Source organism: Camelus bactrianus, chromosome 14 (assembly GCF_048773025.1).
Source record: "Camelus bactrianus isolate YW-2024 breed Bactrian camel chromosome 14, ASM4877302v1, whole genome shotgun sequence".
Classification (NCBI taxonomy): Eukaryota; Metazoa; Chordata; class Mammalia; order Artiodactyla; family Camelidae; genus Camelus; species Camelus bactrianus.
The window spans coordinates 67,949,003-67,967,501 of record NC_133552.1 but is presented as its reverse complement, the minus strand read 5'-3'; the positions used below and the strand labels follow the sequence as shown (position 1 = coordinate 67,967,501).

General features: G+C 44.2%; 1 protein-coding gene across 1 annotated transcript in view; it reads right to left on the bottom strand.

Moving 5' to 3' along the window:
• Positions 1–18,499, bottom strand: part of MYO16 (myosin XVI) — a 437,386-nt gene that overhangs the window by 315,333 nt on the left and 103,554 nt on the right. The window contains exon 2 of the mRNA XM_074378522.1: positions 12,070–12,333. Within this exon, the coding sequence (XP_074234623.1) occupies positions 12,070–12,333 (264 nt within the window). The remainder of the gene's footprint in view (positions 1–12,069; positions 12,334–18,499) is intronic.

The window sequence follows — 18,499 nt, the reverse complement described above, 5'->3', positions numbered from 1 at the left end:
CACAGATCACATGCCGACCCTGCACGAAGCAGCTCGTTTATCAGACAGGGTGCTTGCTTGCAGATGCTTCCCGGGAGAGTTTGGTCAGGGACTGTAATGTGCGGGGCTTCCCCTTTTTAATTTTTTTCGCATTTCCAGACGTTGCTAAGTCAGTCAGTGAAGAGTAGGCAACAGAGAAAGGACAAGCAACGTAGATGTTGTAAGCATCCTTTTAGGCAACTAAACAACAGGCAGGTTGGGGGACAGAACCTATTACTGAAATTCACTAGTGGGATCTGGAAAGTAGAGGCTGAAGGCTCATGTTTAGTTTAGACAGAAAACATCAAATATCACTCTTAGTTTAAAAATGCAAATTCTGGGAAAAGCCATCATACATTGACAAATGATCATGTAGGGGGCAGGCGGGGGAGGAGATTTTTGTGCAGACGGGAGAGTGGGAATGTAGAAAAACAGGGTCATACTGGGTGTGATCAGGTGACATTTCAGCAGAGAAATGAAAGAGCTGAATGAAGGATCCATGCAGAACCAGAACAAGAGGTGGTGCAAAGGCCCTGAGGTAGGAGCAGGTATGGCATTTGGAGGGAAAAGTAAGAAGTCCAGGGTGGCTCAGAAGGGGTTTGCGGGAGGAAAATAGGAGAAGATGACATCAGAAAGTTGGCTGGAGTGGGGCAGGAAAATGGGCCGAGGCTGCAGAGCCTTCTTGCTGGTGGGAAGGGATTTAGATATTATTCTAAGCTGAGCCTAGAAGCCACTGAAAATCTGTACACAGAGAGGGGCACTAAAAATGATTTACGTGTTGGAAGGATTATTCTGGCTGCTGGACAACAGACTGTAGTAAGGTGACGCTGAGGAGATTATTCAATAATGCAGACAAGAGATGATGATGGCTCAGAGGAGAGTGGCCGCAGAAGTGGTGGGAGGTTATAAACGCCCTCTGGAGGCAGAGCCATCAGAAAGTGCTCATGGATCAGCGGAGGGGGAGGAGAGGAAAAGAGAAGTCAAGAAAGATGCCAAGATTTTGGCCATGGACACCAGGTAGACTGGAATAATTCACTGAGTTGGAAAGACAGGGAGCAGGCTGTCCTATCAGGGAGAACCAAGCGTGTGGGATAGGCAGGTTTATACAGGATGCCACAGGACACAGTGTAGGAAGTCTGACATCCAGAGAAGAGATCTTGGCTTGGAATAAAAGTCAGGGTTCACAGAGTACACATGGACTGTGATTTCCTAGAGACGGAGGGTAAACAGATAGAGAAGAGCTCTGACGTCTTGGGATGCTATGGAGTTCAAAGTTTGGGAAGCTGAGGAGTAATATGCAAAGAAGTCTCAGAAGATGGGACCAGTGAGGTAGAGAGAGCACCAGGGAGAGAGAAGAGTCTAGAAGCCAAGTGAAGAAAGTCAACAGAGAAGGAAGGCGTGATGGAGAATGGCACACGCTGCTTCTAGCTGATGGTGGTGGGGACCAAGGAACACCCCGTGCACCTGGCAACATGGGCACCACTGATGAGAGCAGGTAGCAGGTTTGCTGGAATCCCTGGGAGAAAGTCTCGTAGGGCTGTTTTCAAAGAGACAACGAGGAGAGAAATCGGAGACAGTGAGTATGGACAGCTCCTGGGGAGTCTGGGTCATAAAGGGAACAATGAAATGTGGTTTAGTTTAGTTTTCTTTGCTTTTTCCTTTGTAAAATATTACAGCATTGTTTTCCTAGGTAATGAACCTATGCTGCGGATAATGAAGGGGACCTGGGAGAACGGCGATCCTGAGGAGGCCAGCGGGAGTGGGTCTAGGGGGCGAGTTTGGGCCAATGTGCTGCTTTACAAAACAGCATTTATAAGTTTCTGTTTCCTAGAAATTGTGTATGTATTGACAAACCTCAGGAGAAAAACTCTCGCGATGTGTTCTGCTGTATCCCTTCCTGCACGCACCAAACGACGCCGCTGATCTTAGAAGCGGCAAGTCTGCGCTTTCCCTGTAAGTCACCTGACCCCGGAGTGTGCCACCGTCGTGCCGTCTAAGGCAAGGGGGAGCTGCAGAGTGTTTGCTCCTGCTCCAGTGCGCTCAGCAGCAGTCTGGGCCTCTGACAGGTTGCACCTTCTTCCTTAGAAAATTACCAGTCTTTTTTTTTTTTTTTTTTTTTTTCTTTTTCATAGACTGTTCAAAGCGCAATGAACCAGAGAACTCTCGGTTTCAACCAGCGGCAGCAACAGTACCTAAAACTTCGTGGACTGAAGCCCTTAGCCGCAGCGTTAACTCAGCGAAGTAGAATGTTTGGGCTTTTTTCCGTTTCAATTTAATTAAAACTGGAGAGTCCGCAGAGCGAGAAATTACAGGGTTCAGGCTCCGCTGTTGGTTCTCACCGGGCATTCGTGCTGTCGGCGGAGGGCGGCGGCGGCGGCGGCGGCAGCGCGCGGAGCCGACGCCGACACGGGCGAGCGAGGCTGCAAACCCGGGCGCCGCGGCTGCTGCGCGCGCCGGAGCCCTCCACGCGCCGCCTTCCCCTCCAAAACGTGCCAGCTGCTGGGTGAAACTCGGTACTGTGCTTTTTAATCCAACAGTTCCCTTCAACACGTTCTCTTGTACGCATGTAAGAAAACTGACTTTCAAAAAAGGAAAGGACAGTTGCTACCCTCATGCCCCTCCGCCGTACTGCCATCCCGCCGGAAGGCCAGGAAAACCATGAATCATGGGGGGGGGGGGGGGGGGGGCGGCGACGTGCACACTGGGAAGACAAAGAATCCCTGGCTGTCCAAAGTGCTTCTCTACCATTAAACACACTTGGGTCAGACCAACATCCCCTCCCTCTCATTTCCCACTCTTAAATTCTCGGCGTCTGGCTCACTGTCTCCAAAGACCACTGCCAACCTCCCCAACCCCAAACATATCCGAGTGCCGGCAGTTCTGGAGCATCACACTCAGTCAGGACTTCAGGCCTTAGACCAAATTTAGCTGTAGCTCATTTTCCTGATTCAGAAGAGCCCAGAGATGCCATTTCCACTGCCCCCTGCCCCTCCCACTGCACTCTGACCCCAGGGGCCCACTGCCCCGCTATCTTCTGCTACGGACTTTAGCCACAGACAGCTTCTGCCTGCTGTGGCCATCTCTCCTGCCAGGTTGCAGGGACCAGGCTCCATCGCTCTTGGTGTCCCCAGGACTTAGTCCACTGCAGGGAGCGCCTAAAAGAGTGAGCCCTTAATTCTGAATGAATGAATGAATGAATGAATGAATGAAATACGTTGAACGCTGACACACCTACATCACCACTCACTAAATGCCACTGAAATCTCTCTGTAGAAACAAGGAGAAGTAGAGGGACGTCTGCTGAACATGAAGGGGCTTGTTTCAACAATAGGAAAAAGGTCCGGACATTTCCTGTGTAACAGCCCACAATAGCATCAGGGGAAATAATTTGCTCTTCAGCTAATTATTAATTCCCAACACTTATGCTGACCCCAGGGCAGTGAAGATCTAAGAGCACATGGAGACCGGGGCCTCACAGCTGCCCACTCCTTCCACACTGACTGGGCTCCTCCTGTTTAAGCGACACGAAGGTGCTGGACATCTGCCCCCAACAGCTCATTCCAAAATAACCCAGCCCCAGAGAGAGAGCGATGTCCTGGAAACCTCCCAACATGCTGTCTGCTCACCTTCCAGCCCCCACCCTGCTAGCCCTGCTGGCCCCTCCCCATAAAAGAAAAGCCTTTTTCTGTTTGATTTTGAGATGCTCACAGGTTCTGAGGTCAGAGAGTCCCACCTATGGCAAAACCATCTCTTAACTCCCTTTCAAATCGTAACAGCAGCTAACATGCATTATGCCTGTAGTAATACAGGACAGATGTGAGTTCTCGGCACGTACCATTTAACTAATCCTCACACACTCAGGAGAGATGTTCGCCTCTGCCTCTTAACCTTATTTGTGGACTAGAAAGGTGAGACAGAGAAAGTGCCCACCCAGGGACACGGCTCCTGAGGTTTAGGTTGGAATCAAACCCATCCCTGCAAACGCAGTTAGAACCCGTACTTCCAGTGATGCTTTTGCCTCAGTGCTGTCCTATAAGAAACCTGCTTTCCTCTGCCTCTGTCCCTGCACCCGAGCTGTTTTTCACAGCCAAAACGTCCCTCTCTCTCCTCCCACCAAACTCTGAACATTTCCCAAAGAGTAGAGTTTCGGCTTCATCTCACCCTCACCTCACCCCAACAAATGCCCACTGCTGCTCCTGTGAAATACATAGATTTCTAGTTTGATTTATAAAGGACAGCGCACCTTTCCACTAGATGATAGATGCATATGAAGCACACTTTTTTCTCTATTTTTTTTTCAATTACTCTCAGTACTTGATAAATTTGGGACTACATAGCAGGCAGTGAAAATAATTAATACGTCTCAGGAATACGAATTTGGTGTTGCCGAAATATTAAGCCACTCACTAAACTGATACAGAATCCCAAAGAATTTAAACACGCTTAATTTCTGTATGAATTCTTTATGATTCTAGAACTGGTTTTGAAATGGGCACCTTTAATTACCTAGCAAGCTGTTACCTGTTGACTGAAAGCACCACAGTCCAGTGAACAAAGCTCTGTGCAATTCAGACCCGCCTGGGGTCGCCGGCTTCAGCAGGTACAGAAATGATGCACAGCGCTCCAGATCCGCGGTGCGGACGTGCACCTGCACCTGAAAAGCTCGCACTTTCCTCTAACATCCAGGAGGGGTCCTTTTGTTCCTGCGTCTGCCCCGGGAAACATCTTATTTGAGCTCCGCCTTCCCACATCCGCTCCCTCCTTGTCAAATTCCAGCAACAGTTCACTCTCAGCTTAGCGTGGAGGCTGTCTTCCCAAACCACTGGGAAGCTAGTACGCAAGAAACATTCTGACAAGCTTGCGGCTTTCCTAGCTCTGCCCAAGCCTGGTTCTGCTCCGGAACGTGGGAGGTGCAGACAACAATGCATTGTTGCGCCTTTTCGCTGGGAATATGACTTCCCCCTGTTTCTTCCTTAAAGACAAGAGGATGCTTTATGCTTGCTCTCCAGCCCCGAGTGTCTGATACCCAAGTCATCTGTGTTGGTTGAATCCAGCTCTTTGGGGGACAGTCTACCTACATTCCAGGTCAAGTTCTAGAAATATTTATCCTTGCCGAGTACTTAACACACGTCGCACCCAGTTATGTTCATGATGAACGCAAGTCCAGAACAAGGGCTGGGTACCTGCTTACTGGATTTGGTCATTAGTCTAAAGGTGGCAGGCTCTCAGTATCAGTTTCAATGGGTGTCCGCTTAAATCTGCCGGCTGATTGGCACATCTTCTAACGGCCTGCCTGTGCAGCTGGTGATGGGGAGGTTAGGGAGACGGACTGAGGCTGCGTTCGGTAGAAATCCACAGCCTCTCCTGGGGAAACGGGGCCGGGGCACGGGAGTTGCCGTCATAAAGACGGCATCGTCACACGGCGGCAGCAAAAGTTACCAACGGGTCTTCCCCTTTTATTCTCTAAATACTGGAACAAAAACACAGATTTTATATAAGTTTTAAAAACTTAAAGGTTAAATGCATTTACATGGCAACCAACTACTTCAAAATTTTAACTTCTGGGCCAATGTAGTAAACGTAGGGAGAGGGCTGGCTCCGTACTCAGGAGCTCTAGGCTGCCCAGCAGTCTCATTTCATGTTTCATAGATAAAGCACTTAAGGAATATATGAAATTTACTCTTCGACCCAAGGTTTCACATTTGGTGCTAGTGATTTACTTAAGGAATTCTAAGCAGAGCCTCTCAGGAAATCATCCAACAAACTGAGCATTCCCTGCATTCGAGGCATGTCCTAGAGGGCTCTGGATAATACACGGACAGCTGATACTTCCCATAAATTCTCCAGGGGAGATACAACCATCAGCACTTTAAAAATATGTACCTAAATCAATGTGACCTCCAGATCTCTGGTCCAGAAGACCAGGGGAGTGGTGGTGACATTAACTGAAACAGAAAATAGAAGGGGAAGTTTTGTTGGGGAAACACATGGGGATAAATAACTCAATTTTGAACATAAGTTAGAAATGTAAGGCCAGCAGAATGGTGGGGTCTAAGCTGAGGAGAAGGGTCTAGACGTGATTTGGGAATCACCAGAGTGGGTGAAGGTGGATGCAGAGAGCAGAAATGAGGCTTCCCGGGAGGAGGGGTAGGAAGAGGAGAGAGATAGGGTCAGAGCCTTGGTCCATGGATGTTAGACCTTCACCGTCCAAGAAACTGAGGACCAGGGGCTGGAGCGGCAGGAGGAGGAAACGGAGTCTCCCACTGCTATCATTTGATAGCTTCCTTTTGTCCTAAGTGGGGACTTGGAATTTTAAAATAAAATGGAGACATAAATGAAGTCTGACTTTGCAGCTCTGTCACTACACTTACAGCTGTGGAGTTGAGGGTCCAGCTCGTTTCGCCATCAGAAACAAGCTGGAGGGCTGATATATTAAGTATTCCTGCTACGAAAGAAAAAAAGACTAATTAAAAAAAATTAAGGAGGTGGGAGGGAACTTCTGGAGGTGGCAGATGAGTTTATGGCCTTGGTTCTGACGATGCTTTCTTAGATGTAGACTTATCTCCAGACTCACCAAGTTGTAGATATTATACATGATACAATGTTTTTTAAATATAAATCTTACTTCAATAAAGTGGTTAAAAAAAAAGAAATCAACTTGAGAGACAGTGTGGTGTTATGGACAAAAACGTGGCTTCTGCCCTCAGGGAGACCTGAGATGGTAATTAGATCTGAGGTTTAGCATCCTGAGCCTTGTAACAGAGAGGACATCCTCTTCCTGCAGGCGGTTGTTAGAAGAATGAGGAGACTAAAACCACGTGAAGCACTCTGACAGAGTGATGTGCATTAGTGCTCAGTGCTGAACGTACCTGCACAAATGCTAAATAATAAAAGCGTAATGAAGTCACTCTGTCGCCGTTTATATTACTGTTAATAACAACATGCTGCGGACTAATTAGTGAAATCTGGTATTTGGGAGCAGCAATTCTAACAGAGGAACTCCATCCCCATTTAAGTCTCTCTTTGACTAACTCAAAGAGAGTTGAATTGAAACCCTTAAAAAACTTTAGAACAAATTTTCTTTTCTACATGGAAAAGACTTGTTGAACACATTTTAGACCAACGCAGTACATTAAAAATGACAGATTACGCACTCAAATAATACCAACTCCCAGAAAAGAACGATAAAGCACCGAAGATACTAAATTTACACTGACAAAAATGCAACATTTAGCACGTTACATAAAAATCGTGAATTGCTTGTCAATGACATAATACAAACCTTAGCACAAATAACATGTTGTCCTTTGAACAAGTGTATATGATTCTCTATACTCAGTAAGCCAATGAAAGAACTTGGAAATAAAAGCAAAAGTAGAATAATTTACACAAGATCACATTCTGCAAAGTTTTTAACCATAATTTAAATGGAAAGAGTTTTTCTTGTGGCAGTAATTTTTACTGTCTCAACTGTATAAATGTGTACATAAGACTACTTGAGTAGCTTAAAAATAAATGAAAACATGACTACTGTGACTAAATGAAAACTTCTTCCTGGATATATTTCTAGAAGAAGTCAAGCACGTGCCAGAGAGGTTGTAATGCCTCTAAAGGGACTACCTGACTTTTCAGTGCAGTTTAATTTCTTAAATTTGCAAGAAATTAATACTTTTCCTCTGACAGAGTGATGTGTATCAGTACGCAGTTGGAATTTTCCAAGGTAGATAAGAGACTCAAAAGAGGTGATAAATAGAGCCATCGTTTCACGCTTGGGTCAGGCCGGGAATATAATGACTTTGCCATCTGTCATGGACTAAACTTCTGTGTCCCCTCCCCCCCAATTCACATATTGAAGACCCTCAATGTGATATTAGGATCTGGGGGCCTCTGGGAGGTAATTAGGTTTGGATGAGGTCCCGAGGCTCGAGTCCCTGCGATGGGATTAGTGCCCTTACAAGAAAAGAGACAGAGATGGAGTGTTGTTTCCCCACCGTGAGGAGACACAGCGAGAAGGCAGCTGTCCACAAGCCAGGAGGAGAGCCCTCCCCAAACACTGGACTGGCCAGCACGGCAGTCTTGGACTCTCCAGCCCCCAGAACCATGAGAAATAAATGTCTGTTGTCTAAGACACCAGGTCTAGAGTATCTTGTCGTGGGAGCCTGAGTAGGACACCCTCTGTGGACAAATATTTTTATTCCACGCTGCAGTAATGGACTTAAAATGTCCACAACTGGCTAGAAATGCAGACTCCTTTGTTGAATTCTAATTCACCCAACCATTTCTTCATCATTCAATGCTGATGCCAACCTTAGTACTGAACATCATCTTTACTTCCATCAGTAACAGAAACGATTTCCTGGGAGACGTACATGTATACAAGTTGAATTTGAGGGTCTTCTTCTCTAAGAACCTTATTCTGATGTCCCAGAGGCATCCCTAACTCAGTTAACAGCATTTTGTTTTCCTGGTTGTTCAAGGCAGAACAAAATGGACATCACCCTTGAACCCCTCACTCCCATGGCAGGTAGGATTTTGCTTCCATAATTCTGCCCTCTGATGTTCTGTTGTGAATACGTCCCATTATCTGGGGAAAGGGAATTAAGATTGCTAATGAACTGGCCTTAAAAAAGGGCGACCATCCTGGATTCTCCAGGTGAGCCCAATGCAACCACAGGGCCCCCAGAAGTGTAAGTGGAAGGCAAAACACGTGGTCAGAGAGACTCAAGCAAGGATAGAAAAGAAACAGGAGGAATCTGCAGCATGGGAGGCCGACACAATCCACCACTGTTGACTTTGAAGAAGGAGGATGAGGCTGTAATTCAAGGCAGGTGGCTTCTAGAAAATGAAAAAGTCGAGAAACAGATTCTCCCCTAGATATTCCAGAAAGGAAGCAGCCATGATGATACCTTGCTTTCAGCCCAGTGGGATGCCAAGCGGACTTGGGACCTGTGAAGCTATGTGATAATACATTTACGCTGTTTTCAGCCACTAAATTTGCAGTACTTTGTTATGGCAGCAACAGAAAGTAATAGGTCCCGATCACCAGCTCATCAGCATTTCCTGTCAGCTCGATTCTAAAAGTACAGCCCGAAGCTGACTGTTTTTCACCACATCCTTGTTCCATTTTGGCCTCTTGCCGAGTTTACCAACAGAGCCTCCCAATCAGTGTCCCTGCTTTTGCCCTCAGATCCTTCAGCCAATGCAGAACGCAGCAACCAGGCTGATTCTGCTAACTCGTAAGTGGCACCAGGGCTCTCTTCTGCTTAAACCCTCCAGTGGCTCCAGCAGTCACTGGGCACAACAGCCAGGGTCCTTTCCATGGCCCCCCCAGCCCCACGCGGCCTGGCTGCTCTGCCTCCGCCCCCCCTCATTCACTCAACTGTTCCCACCGCGCTGGTTCCTCCAGCAGTTGGGATGCCCCCCCTCAGGCTTTGGGCTCACCTGAAACGCCCCTTCCCTGATGCACCTTCGGGCGGTGATCGAGGACTCCTCAGCATTTATCATCGTCCACCGTGCTACTAATTTAACCTTGTCTTACTATTTTCAGTCACCCACGCAAGACAAGACAGTTGAGCATCATAGGGGTAGTGATTTTGTCTGTTCCATACACAGCTGTCTGGTTCATAACAATGACTCAATGAACACCTGATGGCTTCGTGCACCTTCCCCGTGGAATATGACTGTTGGGTCTGTTCCTTTGCTCCAGTTCCCACTGCTACTGCCCGAACCCAGCTCACTCTACTAACACGGAAATCTCAACGATGGATTCTAGTTGGTGTCTTTGCTTTCAGTTCTTATCCTCACCCTTCAGTGCCTCCCTACGGATATTTATCCCTGATTAATGTTTGCTAAAAACCATCTGCAGCATATGAATTTTCTTCTCAGGAATATACAGTCATTCCCATTGCTGCTTCAAGACCAGAGCTTGAAGTATTCCCGCCCAACTTCTCTGTTTAAAATCGCTTTAGCAGCTACTGCCCTCACTTCCCACACCCTTCAGAGGACAGACCTCCGCGTGCAGGGCTCTCACTGCTGTGCACCTGCACTGCTGCCCAAAGGCAGACTTCTCTTCTTCCCTTCCTTCAAACATCTGAGCTTTCAGCAACCATCAAGACCAGAGTCTCTAGATAATACAGCCTCCTCTAAGAGACTTTGCCCATCTGCTCCAGATCCACCAGACTTAACTGTTACTCATTAATAGTTTTCTATTTTATTGAGGTTTTTCTTTCTTTCTTTCTTTCTACTTAGATTGGAGGTTCTCTGACAACAGGATTCATTCCTCTGTGACCACCCAAGTGACAAGACAGTTCCACGCCTACAGCAACTCCTTTAAAAGTATTAATTCAGATTTTATGCCTTCAATGCTTTGGTAAAATATTATAATACATAACAATATAGTATATAATAGTTTCCTCTTGTTCTCTGGGTTGATTACTTCCTGTTCTTAATTTCTTTTCAGCCCTAACTCAGGGATTATTTTTTTCCTGTAGATACCTTACACAGAAGGTTTTCTAACTTTGCAAATAATTTTCTTGTTATTTCTTTACTATTAAATCAACAAAGGCAATTAAATCTGCCTGCATTTTAACTGAGGTTTGCTCCAACGGCTCCTTCTGGGTAGGCTTGGAAAAGCTGCTTCACTCTTTTCCTCAGCACCACTGGGAGATGCTGGGATGGGCAGTGGGTGCAGAGAATCTGACAGACCTCAGTTCCCTGCCCCGTGATGTGCTTAAAGCTTCGCAGAGGAGACAGCCACTAAATGAAGAGCTGTAAGTGAGGTGATAAAAAAAAAAAATGGGCGGTAACAGTGCTCTGGGACAGTCTGCTAGAGGATGTGACACCTCGGCTGCATCTCCGTTCCTTCACATGTGAAATAAGAGTTTGGACTAGAGGGTTTCCTAGGTGCTTCCCAGCTGGGAGAGTCTCCGCCAATCATTCCACTTTAAGGAAAAAAAAAAACCTCAGAACTTCTCCGAGTGCTCTAGTTGGACTCGCAAGCCCACACAAAGCCAGAAGAAGCACCATTTCAGTCCTCTTATCGTTGCTGTAGTTGTGTAGAGCACGCTGTCAGGCTTCTCAGATACAGATCCACAATTCCTGTTTGAGAGCTTTGGGTCCTAGCATGCTACTAAATTTATCATCTTTTTCCAGATGGGGCAGGTTAGGAAATAAACAGCTCAGCAACAGTTATGCCATCAAACGAGTTACCAAAAAACTTGGTTTTCAGAGAATTTGATTTTAAAATGTAGTTAATGGGTTGTGGGTCTGCACTCTTGGCCTGCCTGTTTTAGATGAATTTGATCAGTAATTTTAGAGTCAATCAAGATAAATTAATTTATATTTGCTTCTTTGAAGCCTTTTACATTTATACCTACAGCTGGAAAGTTTCTCTCACATTAGAACTCTCGAAGGTAGATTCTAAAAACAAAAAAATTCATACACAAGAATACAAAAACTGAGAAACTTTATAGTCTTGTACAGGCAATTGAAATTTGGATTAAGTATTCTTAATACACTTTGAAACTACAATCCAGACAACTTAAAGGGATAAGCCAATCAGCTCTTATATCCTGAGTTTGGAGGGGAAGTGACTTCACTACTATATCCATGTATGAGATAATAATAAATTTTGCAACGCAATCTCATACCAAAGGAAATAATTTCACTGGAAAAACATTTCATCAACAATTTGAATGAACAACTTGCAAGGAAACCACTTGATTTTTATGTAGGTAATTCTTAATATATATATATATGCATTATATATATATATACACACACAACATATATATATATATGTGTATATATATATATATATACACACACACAATTTTATCAAAATTTTGCATTTTTTAAATCTTTAGTAGGAGACTTGGGAATTAAACTAAGTTCCTTGTAAAGAGCATTTTGTTCTTGAACATTTCAGACAGGTAAAAGAAAACCTCTAGTATTTAAAAGAAGTTCTATCTCCTACTTCCCCCCCACCCCCCAAAAAAACCAACCAAAGATATGAAACAGCACATCAGAAAACGTTTTCGTTGCAGTCGTTACCTTCTTTGTCATCGTGGTGGATAACTGCATCCTGCATCATGTCAGCAAGATTGAAACGAACTTTCTGACTCCGGCCATGCTTCAGCTTTCTCAGGAGCCCCTCCTGCTTCTGGAACGCCTTCTCTCTCTCATAGTAGGCTTTGACTTGCTCACAGCGCATGCGCTTCACCAGCCGCTGCCGCTGGCCCAGGGGGAGGGACTCCAGCAAGCACTGGTCAATTTCCATTTCATGCGATCGAAAAACGTTACATAGCTGAAAGCAACCTGAAAGAAACACAGCGGGAAAGTCACCGGACCTTCTACCACAGGCCAGACAGCAGCTCTCCGAGCATCACCTTCTCACTCAAGTCGGAGACCCACTCAGTCCCCTCGGCGCTGAACACACTAACACGAGCCTTTTCCCAGGGTGCGGGGCAAGCAGGGAGAGTTGATGTCTTACTCAAGACTTCATAGTAATAAGACAGATGATGTAATTAGACACGGATGTGTAGTTTTTGCTCAACGTCATTACTAACAATGCATCCTTTCCTATTTCTTTACATCTGTACCAGATTTCAGATCTAAATGTTTTACCATGGCATTAAGTTTCCTTGTCTAATTGAACAACGCTAACTAAACTCTACATGTTAAACTTTGGCAGAAGGCCATTCAGTCGTTGAGAACGCCTAATAAAACTGGTTTTGCGGGTCTTGATGACTCTGCTGATCAGATGTAACAGAACATACGTACGCTATCCATTGTTCATACGACACAGAGATCACTTTCCACCAAGTTTTGCTGAGCCCTTTTCCTTGTGATCAGTGACATTCATTTCTGAAAGACCTAATGATGATTAAGCATAAAGACTGCACAGAGGAAAGGCAAGTCTTCTCCTGGCAACTCGAAGCCGTGGATAGAATTGCCGCTGTTGTAGTCGTTGTCTTATTAGCAGAGTGATTAGCAAATTGAGTTCTCTGGCTTGGACCTGAAAAGCATCCCTGCCTATTTCCCGTCAACACCACCCAAAACACCGGTAAGGGAACTGTACAAACTTGTACTGAAACCAAACAGATCCCTGCTGGGCCTCACTGGATACAAAAGCCTTTCACTGTCCCCAGTTTCTTGCTTGTGGGAGAAAGGTTTCAGCCTCCCCCGCTTTCCCTGAGTTCCAAAGGGAAATTCAGTTACTAATTGGTGGAGGGTGGAAATGTAGAAACAAAGGGAAAGCAGTCAAGAAACTTCAGTGCAGGTATGGGGCAGGGTCCTGTTCCTCCTGCAGAGATTCACCTAACAATCTGGTATGTAGCTCTGAGCTCTTCTTCAGGAACTAAGGCCCCCACCCAGGTGGAGGATGGTACCTTCAGGCTGAGCACAGGCAGGTGGACCCCAGACAGGCAGGTGGGCTCCAGACTGGCAGGTGGACCCCAGACAGGAAGGAACAAAAAGGCTGATGACTGAGATTCCTGGAACACCACCCAGGTACCTCCCCACCAACCAGTCAGAGAAAAGTCACACACCCTGCAGACCTCTCCACAAATTTTGCTTATAAAAACCCTTCCCCGAAATCCATTGGTCTTTTGAGTTCAAGCTACCCTGTTCTCCTTACATGCCTGAAGCAATAAACCTTTCTTTGCTCCAGACTCTGACTTTTCCATTTAGCCTCAATGTGTATCCAGCACATGAACTTGGGTTTGACAACAGTTTATTTACCACCACAGTAAAATTTTACTGTTGGCAGAAAATTAATGTTAAAGAGCCGAAAATTCTAGAATCTGACTCACAAACACAGGTTCAGATAACCGTTTGTATGTCCTTCTCTTAAGAAATTCATAATGTAAGTCTCAGGCAAATGAAAGTAACTCTGCATACACAAAAATGTGGCTGCACACAGGCCACCTCTGGAAAGATCCTACAACAAGGGTCTACTCCACCTTCGGAAAGATGCTCTATTCCTTTGACAGGACAGCAAATTGTGACAGTGGTATTTTCATTTCTGTTTCCCTTGACGCTTGGCAAAGCTTTATTCTTACAAACACCAGGCACAACCATTCCTGGTGTGCATATAAAGAAAAGGAAGTTGAGAGAGGCTGTAACTTGTCCAAGGCCAAAGAGATGATTATATAACAGAGTCGTAAATGTTCCATAAAGGCTCAAGAAAAAATAGTAAAAGACAATGCCTCTTGAAAGCCAGATATTACGTGTGTGTGTGTGTGTGTGTGTGTGTCTGTGTGTGTGTGTGTGTGTGTCTGTGTATGGGGGAGAGAAGCAGGGTCAGGGAATTGTGTTTTGGTTGTTTGCTAGCATTTGACAAAAGCTAAACATTTTAGAATCATATGTTTTCATAAAACTCTTCATAAGTCTATGTAAGAGGGGTGTTAGACGTATCAAACAGCTTCGCATAAAATGTTCCCTTTCCAACAACCCGCGCACAAAAGGATACCGGGGGCTCTGAAATTACGACAAATTGCTCCAGAGTCTGTCTGTGTGATAAAAACAGTGATCACTGCCCCAGCAGTTTGTCTGTGAGGGCTCGTTAATAATGGGCAGGAAACAGCCTCCGCTTTCGAATCTGTTTGGAAAACATCACCAGGTTGGATTTACTAACTTGGATGCTCGGGACACTGTGACTTCCCTGACTCTCCCCCGTCCGCCAGTGGGCACCCAGGGAATCATTGGAGCCACCGCAAACCCTGAAGACATAACACAAGTGGCACTGCAGAGCAGCCTGTGCTGATCAGCGCCAGTCGAGGAGGGAGGGTGGTCCAGTGAACACAACAGTCCCCTGGCTTTTCCCTCTTAAGAAAGGTCTCATGGTGAAATTTTCACTTTTTTTGTTGTTGTTTTGTTTTTTCACTTGTATTCTTTTTATTGAAGTACAGTCAGTTTACAAAGTTGCATCAATTTCTGGTGTCCAGCGTCATGTTTCAGTCATACATATATATACATATATGCCTTTTCATATTCTTTTTCATTATAGGTTACTACGAGATATTGAATATAGTTCCCGGTGCTGTACAGAAGAAACTTGTTTTTTATCTACTTTATATACAGTAGTTAGTATTTGCACATCTCAAACTCTCAATTTATCCTTCCTCCCCTTCCCCCCACCCCTAGTAAGCATAGGTTTGTTTACTATGTCTGTGAGTCTATTTCTGTTTAGTAGATAAGTTCATTAGTGTCTTCTTTTTTCTTTTCTTTCCCTTTTTTTTTAGATTCCACACATGAGTGATATCATATGATATTTTTTTCTTTCTCTTTCTGATGACAATCTCCAGATCCATCCATGTTGCTGCAAATGACATTATTTTATTCTTTTTTATGGCTGAGTAGTATTCCATTGTATAATTATACCACAGCTTCTTTATCCAGTCATCTGTTGATGGACATTTAGGTTGCTTCCATGTCTTGGCTATTGTACATAGTGCTGCTGTGAACATTGGGGTGCAGGTGTCTTGGAATTACTGTGTGTCTGCCTATTATCACAGTGCAAATACTCCTGGCACAGCCAAGTAAACCCCACCACGTGACATCACTAAACTCAGGGATGGGAAGAAGTTCTGACCCGAATCAGTGTAGGACAGCTTCAGAATCCCATTGTGTCTACCCCACCCGGGGAATCAAGGTTTTACATCTATCAGAAAAACACAAATACTCAAGAAAAGATATTCCATCAAGACTTCCAAGGCATGACTGAAGCAGACAGCATCAAGAATTACCCACTTTTCAAGAGAAAATAACCATTTATATGTAATAGCCTTTGCTCAGGATGTTTGATTTATACCTAGTTGTAGTTTGGGTTTCAATAAGAAGTAGGATATAACATTTTTCTATTTATGATCTGGAGCAAAGTAGTCAACAGTTTTAAGATTTTCCTATTAGTGTATAAAAGGAGTTAATATGTTGAATTTTCTGGAATTTTTTAAAAATAGGAGAGAGTTTGTAAAAAATAATGTCTGGCACAAAGTAAGTGCTCAGTGAATGGTTAACTGTTCTTATGAGGAATATATGATGAGGCTCTGTGTGTCTCAAATAGTGAGCACACTGCATGTGAAAAGAGAACCAGAGGGAGGGACGTGCACCATCCATCCGGAGAGCTCCCAAGTTACCTCACCTTTGTACCTTCTCTCTGGCTCGCCACCACACCAGCGGTGCTCCAGACACAGGGTCTTTGCTGTGCTTCTGTCCCCTCTGTCTGCAATGTTCCCCCTCTGACAGCTGAAGCCTGCGTAGTTAGCACCCTCCATCCCCCAGGCCTGCACTCAACAGCCCCTTCTTCATGAGGCTCCCACAGGCCTCTTCACCTGTATCTGCAAATGTCCCCAAATAACGCTTCCAGTTCCTACTCCCCGCTTTTTCCCCCTTAGTGTCCATCAGCCTTACTTCTACAATCGCAGTGATTATACTTACAATACATATTATACTCATATCTATACTAATGCTGTTGACTAAGAAACTTGTATGTTTTCTTGTTTATCTGTAAGCCCCACAAAGTCAGGAACTTGGGGTGTTTTATCCACTGCTTATTCTCAGCCTCTGGAACAGTCGATATTCAACATTTTTGCTGTTGTTGAACGAAATGATTTAATGGACCATTAGATTGCTGGCAGGAGAAGCACATGCATTACCAGGACCGGATCGAGCATTCAGCATCCAGCAGATAAATGCTTCTCAATTCTGTTCTCACCGACGTGCATATTGACATCAAACTCCTCATCTAATTGTTTCTTCTCCCAAAATTATCTGGCCTGATACAGTGCAGCCAGGGTTACCATTGTATTGGATTTCATGATCCTCAGTGTTACTCTTTGGGTGGGTGGGGGAGGAGAATCCGATATCCATATGGCTGCCCTGAAATTCTAGATAAAAATGTACAGACATCTACCACAGCCAGAGGTCCCCACTTGGCAAACGTGCACCTCCATGTGACAAAAACTGAGAGCCAGCAAACAAAGTACATCAAGGAAAATGCAAAGGTCTATATTCAGAAATAAATGCACAGCATATGTGGAAAAATTAGTAGCCCCCTGCTTGGTTTTGGAGGGCTCTGCATAATGTGTTGACCCTAGGACTTTTTGTTGTAGCAAACCAAAAATATAAGGGATAAAGTTAAGCGAACTAGGAAAATGAACCCTTGAAATCATCCTGCTGTACAACCGCCAGAAATGCCTTTGTCTCCATTAGAATCAAAATCTTCATGTGGGCACGCCACCCTCAGTGTGGGAGATTTTTATGCATATCTCTCCATGACTGCTAGATTATATAGGAAAACAGTTAGTGAGGGCACAGGTAATTTGATCTAAAGGAAGTTTATAGAAATGGGCACCTAGTTTTCAGGGGGACAAACCTTTTTTTCCAAGAATTCATGGATGATTTTCAAAATTGACTTTGTCCTAGGTCACAAAGCAAAGCAAATTGCAACAAATACTGAAGAAGGGAAATTCAACAGCCATTTCCTGAACCCAGCTCAGAACTGGATCTCAGTCTCAGAAATGAAGCCACACCTCCCAATATATTCAGAAACTTTTTAAGCTTTTTAAGCTGATTCTAAATAAAGCATAATTTAAGGAGGAGAACATGATAGAAATAATACATTTTTAGAACCAATCATTGATGAATGAAAGTCTATATCAAATTCATGGATGAAACTAAAATAGCTCACAGGAATTCATTTATAGTTTTAAATGTATATATTAGGAAAAAATACAGTTTTAGAATCAATGAGAAAAGTATCTGATTCATAGTTAGAAACAAACAAAGAAAGAAGCTCAAAAAAAGAAGAAAATAACAAAACGAGGGTATAAATGAATAAAAATCAAATAAGGAAAGAGCAAAGAGAAGGTAAGACATGAGAAATGGACAATAACTAGAAACATACAACTTATCAAGAGTGACCCAAGAAGAAATAGAATTTTGAATAGATTTATAATCATTACATTAATTAAGTGGTTACAATCTAAGCACCAAAAAGAAAAACTAAACAGACAAAACAAAACATGGCCCAAATGATTCATAGGCCTTTAAGAAATGAATAACCTGAATTTTCCCCCAACTCTCCCAGAGAATGGAAAAGATAAGAATTGTCTCAAATCATTTTCTAAGACTATCATAAATTTGACACCAAAACTCAGTGCGGGACATCACAAAAAAAGGGGGTTACCGGGCAATCTTATCATAAATACACAAGGAAATAGCTTGTGTGCACATTAGCAATATGAATCCAGGGTATGCAATTTGTCAGTGGAATGAAAGGATGGCTAATCTTAGAATGTCTGTGAGTGTATGTCACTGCTTTATCTTCTGTTTCACATTTAGAGAAGGAAGGCCCTCTCTCATTGCTTCCGTAATACCTGAAAATGAAGGTTATAGTCAACATGTAGAAAAAGAAAAAGAAAAAAACGGCCACAAAATGTGGGTAGGAGGAAAAAAAAATCACTTATTTCTACCAACAGAA